The sequence below is a fragment of the Nicotiana tomentosiformis genome, chromosome 11, assembly GCF_000390325.3.
Source record: "Nicotiana tomentosiformis chromosome 11, ASM39032v3, whole genome shotgun sequence".
In the NCBI taxonomy this organism is placed as follows: Eukaryota; Viridiplantae; Streptophyta; class Magnoliopsida; order Solanales; family Solanaceae; genus Nicotiana; species Nicotiana tomentosiformis.
In genome coordinates, this window is record NC_090822.1 from 79432345 (window position 1) to 79443407 (window position 11063).

An 11063-nucleotide genomic window follows, 5' to 3' on the forward strand; every position below is an offset into this window, starting at 1 on the left:
AGTAGTACAAGTCATAAGCTCTACAGAGTTTGCTACAATTTTCTTAATACAACACTTTGAAATAAAGTAGCCGTACGAATACAAATCAGAAGGTGACTCTGAAGCCTGCGAACGCAACAACAGGTTTACCTTGAGTCTCCACAGCAACAATCCGCACAACTAGCTAATGATCAACTGACTTCGAAATACCTGGATCTGCACAAAAATATACATAAGTGTAGTATGAGTACACCACGGTGGGACCCAGCAAGTATAAAGACTAACCTCAGTGGAGTAGTGACAAGAAACAGTCAAGACACCTACTAGACTAAATAACCTAAACAAGTATAAGTATAGAAATAACAGAGTATGATATCTACATAAAGACTACGCAAAATGAAAATTAATACGGTAATTGCAATAGGGAAGGAAATCAACAACTATCAGCGGAACACCATAATAGTGACATAGAAGAATGAATGGGAACACAGGCTAAGACTGATAATCACAGATAAAGAAAGGACAAGTAACAACTCAACAATACGACAGATTTCACACCGGGTTTTAGTCAATAAACTCCACGAGGTACCAAACCTCATACTATTCACAACTTACGGGTTTTCAATACCTGAACCCTAACACTTAGCATACTATGCTCTCATTACACTTCATAACCGCACTGACGACTCATGTGCCAAATAGAGTCATTATCACATAGAAGGCAAGTAAACAAGGGTGTTCATCTATACTCAACAATATCAAGAAAACTTCTTAACCGATAAGAGTGCTCAACTACGTGTATGCTTGTGCAAGTGTCCTAACATAGTTCATGCCAGCTAGTAAGTACAAGAAAAGAAATGGACAGCACGTAGAATGTTTTCACACAACTTTCCACAAGATAAAGCTCACACAGGTAAGTGTACCACTACACAAGTATCAACAACAAGAATGCCCCCAGGCCCTCACAAGTCATCACAAATCAATCATTGACACAGCCCACCTTGTCTCGCCACGTGTGCAATAGTAAAATAAATAGCCGCCTTGTCTCGTCACATGCGCAACCCACATATATATATCCCGCCTTGTCACGCCGCATGTGCAAATATCAATAGTAATAATAGTACGACAGAAACCTCATGCAACCCAATAATAAGTACAACAACAACAATGATAATAATACAAGGGTACGACAAATAAGAACATCTCAACAAGAAAGGAAATACTATGTAACAATGGTCCACAATATACAGTTCGACAACGGGGAAGCTAACACAAGTCGAATAATTCCAAATAAGGACAAGTCAACCAAAATATAGGATATCTAACTTCTTTTAAGGTTGGGCAATTAGGAAAGAGATACAACAAATTCAGCTAAGAAGAAGAAGCGGAAGGGTAACCATAACCTCAATTAAGGTTGAACAATTACAGAAGAGATAGTAAAATTTTTGATTAAAGATAAGAAGTTAGGGAAAGGATAACATGGCAATAGAAAGGTAACAATTTTAGTTAAGGCACATACGAATCAAATAAGCAATAAGAGTGAATCATGAAGCAATCAATTCTAATTAAGCAGGTAGAGGTGAAACTGGTAATTAAGAAGAGTAATCATAACAAGAACAACTACATATTCAGTGAATACAATGGCCTAAGAACCCTAAAAGGCCAATTTTTCACAAATAAGTTCGAGCACGTACTTGTCACCTCGCGTACAGGGACTGCAATTAGAATAGAGTGAAGCTGCCAGGAAGTGCTTCACTAACGCGAAGGTAAAGGCAAACCTTCGCGAACGCGAAGAAAAATGATGAGGTGGTCAACAGTAACACTTCGCGAACACGAAAGGCACTTAGCGATTGTGAAGAAGAACACTAGAAGACAGAAACAGCAGTTCAAAAATACAAGAAAATGGTTTGTAGTCTATCTGAAAAACACCCGAGGCCCCCGTGACCCCGTCTAAACATACCAACAAGTTTCATACTTAACACGGACTCGCTCGGGGTCTCAAATCATGTCAAACAACATCGAAACTACGAATCACATCAAGAATCAAACTTATGAACTTTCAAATCTTACAACTTCTAAAACTCGTCCCGAAACCTATCAAATCAACCCGGAATGATGTCAAATTTTGCAGGCAAGTTCCAAATAACATAACGGAGTTGCTCTAACTCTCAGAATTGCATTCCGACCCCTATATCAAAAAGTCCACTTCCGGTCAAAATCTCCGAAAATTCGACTTTCGCCATTTCAAACCTAAATCAGCTACAGACCTCAAATTCACCGTCCGGACACGCTCCTAAGTCCAAAATCACCTAACAGAGCTAACGAAACTGCCAGAACTCCATTCCAGAGTCGTCTTCACCCAGTTCCAACTACGGTCAAAATCCTAAGACTTAAACTTCTATTTTAGGGACTAAGTGTCCCAAATCACTGTGAATCATCTGGTAACTGAATTCAACCATGCACGCAAGTCAATACACATAATACGAAGCTGTTCAGGGCCTTATCCCGCCGAATGGAACTTAAATTCTCAAAACGACCGACCGGGTCGTTACATCCTTCCCCTCTTAAACAAATGTTCGTCCTCGAACGTGCCAAGAATCGCCTCGAAGTCTTCAAATCACTAAGAGCACATATCGAACATACACCTACGGGTGACCCCACGCCACCCCAATCCATATAAGCCTGACGACACCATCTCAACTGTAATTTATCCTTTCTACAAACACCGATAAGCCTTAGAGCCAAAATTCTCACCTTCCGTTCATATCCAAAAGACCCAATTCTAAATCCATACCCGGTATCAGTCTCAACCAGCTGCAACAACTCATGCCTACACCCACAAGGTACGACCACTCAACATGACACACAACACATAGGCCCATAATAACATTTCTGATCATAATAGCTACCCGTAATCAAAACCAGCACCGACAATTAGCCTCATATCCGTTAGAACCCTATTTCAAACCTCCACAACACTGACAATGATGAAAGAAACATGAAGACCTCTTAACTATACACCCGAATCAACAAGTCACAACTAACACCACCGGGCACGCACCCCGCAAGCTAAAACTCAAGAAGCACAGAACAAAAATGACTGAATATGTAAAGAGAAACACATAAGAGAAATATCAAACAAGCCCGACAGGAACAACTCTCTATCAGTACCATACTACGAATCAATTTTAAAAAGGAAGAATCAAGGTATATGAACAAATCACAAGGATCTCATCCCGATATAACTTCCATCGCGGCATGCAGCCTGACTCAAACATATCAAATCACATGGAATCGCGAGGGTCTCACCCTCAACTCGGAATTATAAGTCGAATACACATCATACCAATGGAAATCTTCCACTAACTCAATTCTGCCAATAAAATCACAATACTTACTAAACTCTTACCCCGGTAGAATATCAAATCACAAATCGTAACCAAATTAATCAGGAATCACATCAAACCTACCATAATGGACAACAGGAATTCACTTCTAGCCTCAAAACTCTCAATAATGAATAGAAACAAACGATAGACGCGGGCTACCACTCATAGATTCTCCCAACAGGGGCAAACACATATACAGAATACTAAGTCATGAACTCACCCATAGGTGGAGCAACAAATAGGGGACTTACCCCGATAAGCAAAATTGAAACAAAATACAAATGGTACCCCTCTATAACAAATCAAAAGCATACATGTAAGGCATCATCTGGTGTAACAGCCTTAAGCCTACTATATGAAACACATCAACGGGTCGGGCCTTCCCTCCTGGGCGCCCTCTACTCGCCTGAATACTCCACTGCGACACACATGTCCGGAGTCTAGGACAATCTCTCACCCTATGGCTGGTATCTCCACACTCGAAGCAACCTATCTGCTGACGTGGCTATGGGAACTGTGCGGTACGGGTACTCTGAGACCCATGAGCACCTGAAATACTGTGCGAAGCCTGAAGTGCAAACTAAACTGGCTGACCCACAAAACCTCTACCATGTCATACCCAGCCTCCAAAATAAGGACCAGTAGATCTCTCCGGTCTACGAGGCCTCCTCGCCTCCCTGTCCTCTCTCTCTCTCCTAACTTCGCCTGCCCTCTCTCTCCTGGCCTCGTCTGTCCTCTCTCTCCTGATCCCACATGCCCTCTATCCGGTGAGTGATCCCTACCACCTGCTGAAGTGAAACATTCGACTCCAACTCCGAGCCATGTTGAACCGAATATCATGCATGAGCCCCTCAATGAATCTACATACATGCTCTCTAACTGTAGCGACCAAAGCAGGTACATGTCTGGCCAAATCACTGAATCTAACGGCATATTCTGATACTGACATAGTGCCCTAGCGCAACTGCTCAAACTCTATGCACCATGCATCTGGAAAGGACTTAGGTACAAACTCTCTCAGGAACATATCTGAAAACTAAACCCATGAAAGTGAAGCTGACTCGTCCGGGCTACCCAACTTATACGCCCGACACCACTGATAAGTCATTCCCCTGAGCTAGAACGTAACAAAATCAACCCCGCTCCTCTCCACAATACCCATAGTACGAAGAATGCGATGGCACTCCTCCAGGAAACCCCGGGCATCGTCTGTCGCCAATCCACTGAAGGTAGGAGGGTGGTACTTCTTGTACCTCTCAAGTCTAAGCTGTTCTTCCTCAGATGTTGCTGCCCTAACCACGGGCTGAACTGGGACCACAGGTTGTGTCGCCATAACACCTGAAACCTGACCAACATAAACTCTCTACTCTGGAGTATGGGCGGCGGAAGTCTGAGCTCCTCCCCCGGTCTGTGAAATAGCTGGTGCAATCGGAATCAACCCCGCCGGAGCCAATGTGCCAAACATGCTCAGGAACTGTGCTAAGGTCTCCTGAAGTCCGGGGTAACAGCAGGCACCTCCGATACCTGCCCCCAACTGGAACTACTGGCGGCTCCTCAACTGCTGTTCTGGTAGGTGCCCTAAGTGCGGCACGTGCTCCTCGTCGGCCTCTGCATCTGCCCCTAGCGACATCTGCTCTGGGGGTAACGTCATCAGCAACTGCAGCTCGTGTCATCACCATTTGTGAGAGAATGGAATGATAAAAGTTCAAACTTCGAGACCAATGAACTCGCACGATAGGAATGAAGGAAGTGAAACTGTCCTAATAGTTTTGTAGCCTCTCGAAGATGAGTACAGGCGTCTCCGTACCGATCCACAAGACTCTACTAAACTCGCTTATGACTCGTAGCACCTATGAACCTAGAGCTTTGATACCAACTGTCACGACCCAATTTTTCCTCCATTGGGTATCGTGATGGCACCTAGTCTTAGGGACTAGGTAAGCCTAATATTTAGTGAATAACAACAATAATTAAATAATATCTAACAATTTTTGAAATAGAAATCTCTATAAAATTTACAATTCCCAAAACTGGTAGTACAAGTCATAAGATCTATAGAGTTTGCTACAAGTTTCTAAATACAACTATTTGAAATAAAGTAACAGTATGAATACAAATCAGAAAGTGACTCTGAAGCCTGCGAACGCAGCATCATATTTACCTTGAGTCTCCACAACAATAGTCCGCATAGCTAGCTAATGATCAACTGACTTCGAAATACCTGGATTTGCACAAAAATATTTAGAAGTGTAGTATGAGTTTACCATGGCGGTACCCAACAAGTATCAAGATTAACCTCAGTAGAGTAGAGACGAGTAACAGTCAAGACACCTACTAGACTAAATAACCTGAACAAGTATAAGTATAGAAACAACAGAGTATGATATCTACATAAAAACTACGTGAAGTGGCAATTAATACGGTAATTGCAATAGGGAAGGAAAACAATAACTATCAGCGAAACAAAATAATAATGACATAGAAGAATGAATGGGAACACAACCTAAGTCCGATACTCACAGATAAAGAAAGGACAAGTAAAAACTCAACAATACGACAGCTTTCACACCGGGCTTTAGTCAATAAACTCCACGAGGTACCGAACCTCATACTATTCACAACTCACGGGTTTTCAATACCTGAACCCTAACACTTAGCATACTATGCTCTCATTACACTTCATAACCGCACTGACGACTCATGTGCCAAATAAAGCCATTTTCACATAGAAGGCAAGTAAACAAAGGTGTTTATCTATACTTAACAATATCAAGAAAACTTCTTAACCGATAAGAGTGCTCAACTACGTGTATGCTTGTGCAAGTGTCCTAACAAAGTTCATGCCAGCTAGTAAGTACAGGAAAAGAAATGGAAAGCACATAGAATGTTTTCACACAACTTTCCACAAGATAAAGCTCACACAGGTAAGTGTACCACTACACAAGTATCAACAACAAGAATTTCCCCAGGCCATCACAAGTCATCACAAATCAATCCTGACATAACCCACCTTGTCTCGCCACGTGTGCAATAATAAAATAAATGCCCGCCTTGTCTCGCCACACATGCATAATAATGTTCCCACCTTATTTCGCCACATGCGCAACCCACATATATATATCTCGCCTTGTCACGCCATATGTGCAAATATCAATAGTAACAATAGCATGGAAGAAACCCTGTGCAACCTAAAAACAAGAACAACAACAACAATGACAATAATACAAGGGTACAACAAACAAGTCAACTCAGAGATTCCAGAACTTAAAGAAACAGAGGAAATAATTCACAAGGAGTAGCCACAATTGGGTAATGCTAGTCATAATAAGAACATCTCAATAAGAAAGGAAATACTATGTAACAATGGTCCACATATACAGTTCGACAACGAGAAAGCTAACACAATTTGAATAATTCCAAATAAGGACAAGTGAACCAAAATATAGGATATCTAACTTCTTTTAAGGCTGGGCAATTAGGAAAGAGATACAACAAATTCAGCTAAGAAGAAGCAGCGGAAGGGTAACCATAACCTCAATTAAGGCTGAACATTTACAGAAGAGATAGTAAAAATTTCAATTAAAGATAAGCAGTTAGGGAAAGGATAACATGGCAATAGAAAGGTAATAATTTCAGTTAAGGCACATACGAATAAAATAAGCAATAAGAGTGAATCATGAAGCAATCAATTCTAATTAAGCAGGTAGAGGTGAAACTAGTAATTAAGAAGCGTAATCATAACAAGAACAACTGCATATTCAGTGAATACAAGGGCCTAAGAACCTTAAAAGGCCAATTTTTCACAAATAAGTCCGAGCACGTACTCGTCACCTCGCGTACACGGACTACAATTATCATAGAAAACTCAAATCATAAGGGGTAGTTCCCCCACACGAAGTTAGGCAAGATACTTACCTCAAAGTAGACAAACCGATACTCTAAAATGAACTTCTCGGGTGAAATGACCTCCGGACGGCTCAAATCTAACCAAAATAACTTCAAAGCACAAATAAAACTCATAAGAAACTATTCTGGATCATAAAGCCTCTATATTTTTCGAAATCTAAAAATCGACCCAAAAGTCGGCCCCCAGGCCCGCACCTCGAAACCCGACAAATTTCACAAAACCCGAACGCTCATTCTGAGACGAGTTCAACCATACTAAATTTATCAAATTCTGATACCATTTCGTCCCTCTAATCATGATTTCTCATTTGAAATTTTTCTTCAAAAACCTCCATTTTCCTCGACTCAAAACACAAATTAAATGATAAAAATAAAGATAAAATCATGAAATAAAATAAATTCTAGGTGAAGAACACTTACCCAATCGATTTGATTGAAAAATTCACAAAGAATCGCTCAAAATCGAGCTCTACAAGTCAAGATATGATAAAAATGGTCTAACCCTCGATTTGAAGATCTTATATTCTGCCCAGGTCTTTATGCATCACGAACGCGGAGAAAGGGTCGTGTTCGCGAAGAAGAAAATTAAGGCTGCCAAGAAAACCCTTCGCGAACGCGAAAGAAGTGATGCGAACGCGAAGAAGAGGGAACGATGACCTACGCAAATGCGGAAGGATGGATGTGAACACGAAAAAGGAATGTGAGGCTGCGAGGAAGTGCTTCGCGAACGCGGGTGACTAAACACGAACGCGGTGAAGGGAAAGGCAAACCTTCGCGAATGTGAGAGGTTGAACGCGAACGCGAAAAAGAATTATGAGGTGCTCAGCAATAACACTTCGCGAACGCGAAAGGCACTTCGCGATTGCGAAGAAGAACACCAGAAGACAGAAACAACAGTTCAAAAATAGAAGAAAATGGCCCGTAGCCCATCCGAAACACACCCGAGGCCCCCAAGACCCCGTCTAAACATACCAACAAGTTCCATAACTTAACACGGACTCGCTCGGGGTCTCAAATCATGTCAAACAACGTCGAAACTATGAATCGCACCAAGAATCAAACTTATGAACTTTCAAATCTTCCAACTTTTAAAACTAGTGCCGAAACCTATCAAATCAACCCGGAATGACGTCAAATTTTACAGGCAAGTCCCAAATAACATAACAGAGTTGCTCCAACTCTCAGAATCGCATCTGACCCCAATATCCAAAGGTTCACTTCCGGTCAAAATCTCCGAAAGTTTGACTTTCGCCATTTCAAGCATAAATTAGCTACATACCTCAAATTCAACGTCCGGACACGCTCCTAAGTCCAAAATCACCCAACGGAGCTAACGGAACCGCTGGAACTCCATTCCGGAGTCGTCTTCATACAATTCCAACTACGGTCAAAATCCTAAAACTTAAGCTTCCGTTTTAGGGACTAAGTGTCCCAAATCACTCCGAATCATCCGGTAACTGAATTCAACCACGCACGCAAGTCAATACACATAATACGAAGCTTCTCAGGGCATTATGCCGCCGAACGGGACTTAAATTCTCAAAACAACTGGCCGGGCCGTTACAGTTGATCCGAGGTCATTTACCCAGAAGTCAATCCTTAGTTAATTCTTCCAACTTAAAGCTTCTAAATTGATAATCACTTTTCCAAATCAATCCCGAACACCTCGGACATCGAAACCAAACAAATATGCAAGTAAAATTGAGCTATTTTTAATAGTTTAAGGACAATTTTGCCCCTTCTACGAACCATTAAAAAAAATACAAATTGTTCAACAACTTCTAATGATAGGTTTCCTTTGAAAATTTACTTGAAAATCTACATCAACAGATGGAGAGAGAAAGTGGATTTTGTTTTTTCAAACCCCGAATCTGTCCGAATCATAATCATACAGTTATTTTCCAAATCTGTCAGAATGTGATAATGATACAGTTGTGGAGTCCCTTTGAGCATCCATCAGTTATGATGATCCTTGGACTTTTTTGTTTCTCTATAGCTCTATTTACAAAATCCTAAAGAAAATGAATTTTTATTTTTATTTTTCTAGCTAAGAGAACTTGAAAGAACAGCTTCTTTGTCAATATCTGATGAATTCAGCCTTTCAACTAATCTCTCAAGGGCTTCTTTCATCCACCATTGTTGACAAGATTCACTTGCTTCTTCCACATTCATCTGCATGATATAATTAAACAAAAATTGTAAGTGACTTCAGTTTCAACTTTAAAATCTTGATTTTTCAATGATAAGTAGTACTTATATTTCTTTTAAATACTTACCCATGCTCTTCTTCTCACATTTTGCTCAGGCCAAAGAGAAAGTTGTTCTGTAACAAGCATTGGAAACATGTAACCTTCATGATAGATGGCTTGACTCTTGCTCTTGAATCTCCACTTTCCTAATTCACACTGAATCAGAAGCAAACACTTTATTAATAATTCTTATTATATATATTTTTATTAAAAATTAATACATAATTAAAAACATGATGAAAAAATAGAAATATGATAAAGACCTGAACAATGCCAAGAACACCAGCTTCTTCGAGGGATTCACGAGAAGCTGCTTCTTCAACAGATTCATCTAGCTCCCATCCTCCCTGCAAATTCACATATATTTGTGTTATTAATAGGCGATGATCCAAAGTAAATATATACTATATAAAAAATGAAATATGAATGAAAACTAATTCAGAGTGATAATTAAATGAGTATGTACCTTGGGAAACATCATTGAATGACCCTTCTGAGAACTAACTACAAGGACCTCAAATTCACCATTTCTTGTAAATCTATATGGAATACATCTGCAACAATGGAAAATTTGCAGAATTAATATTAACACCCAAAAACGCCAAACAGAAAATCTACGTCAAACGAAGACCTACCCAACAACAAGGCGGCGGCCTTTATTGTACCTCTGCAATTGCCTTCCTGTACGAGAAACCATACAAACCATTTTTCCCACAAAAATTCAGACAAGCCTTATAAGAATTGAACAAAGGTGTTTACTGTTTACACAAAAAATATATAGATATATAGAGAAGATTTATGAAATGGAAGAGAAAAGAATTCATGAAGTTGGATTTGTCTAAGGGCTTTAAATAGAGAGCATACATATGGCAAAACCAGCGGACCCCTCTCAAAAAAATAAAAATAAAATTAATTATTTGTTTGTGTTAGCTGACGAAAACCGCGGATGCGTGTTATATGAAGTAGAAGCGTGTCACCATACTCACGTCGCCTTCCATCTTTGTAACTTTCTTAAGCCTTATTAGGATGACTAAAGTGAAAAGAATATAACCTAATTTAGAACAAAGAGAGTAGTATACCATAAAAAAAATTAAACTATCACTGTAATTTAATCAATTATAATAAGCTATTATTTTTTTTCTCTATGCTATTATTTTATTCTCTCGCTAACAATATTAAATTTAATATAAAGAGGTCCTTGTTATAGTAGATCAACATGTCATGATAGTAATAAATTTTCTATGTTTGTTAATGTACAAAACTTAAATTAGTTCTTTTCTTTTTATTATTATTAGTTTACTCTCTATTATTTGTCTTGTAATTATTAGGGGCATTAATGATTGGTTAATGACAATGTTGCTATATAGATTTATTTAGTACTCCACTATTTTAAGGAGCAATTAATTTTTCTTCTCGCGAATCATTTGGAATAACTTAATTCGGCATTGGAAAAATAAACCATAGCTTAGTCGTAACTCTCAAATAAAAGGTAAAAAAAAGAAGAAGAAGAAACACAAGAGAAGTTGTTTGATGCGGAGAA

At 39.6% G+C, this 11063-nt stretch overlaps 1 protein-coding gene across 1 annotated transcript; it reads right to left on the reverse strand.

Annotated features, from left to right (window-relative positions):
* Positions 1 to 9107: 9107 nt before the first annotated feature.
* On the reverse strand, positions 9108 to 10343 carry LOC104111735 (nudix hydrolase 17, mitochondrial). Its single transcript, XM_009621492.4, has 5 exons — positions 10159 to 10343; positions 9990 to 10077; positions 9787 to 9870; positions 9551 to 9679; positions 9108 to 9446 (listed from the first exon to the last, which is right to left on the reverse strand). Exons 1-5 carry the CDS (start codon positions 10227 to 10229, stop codon positions 9318 to 9320), a joined length of 501 nt encoding a protein of 166 aa, XP_009619787.1. The 5' UTR covers positions 10230 to 10343; the 3' UTR covers positions 9108 to 9317.
* Positions 10344 to 11063: the final 720 nt, after the last annotated feature.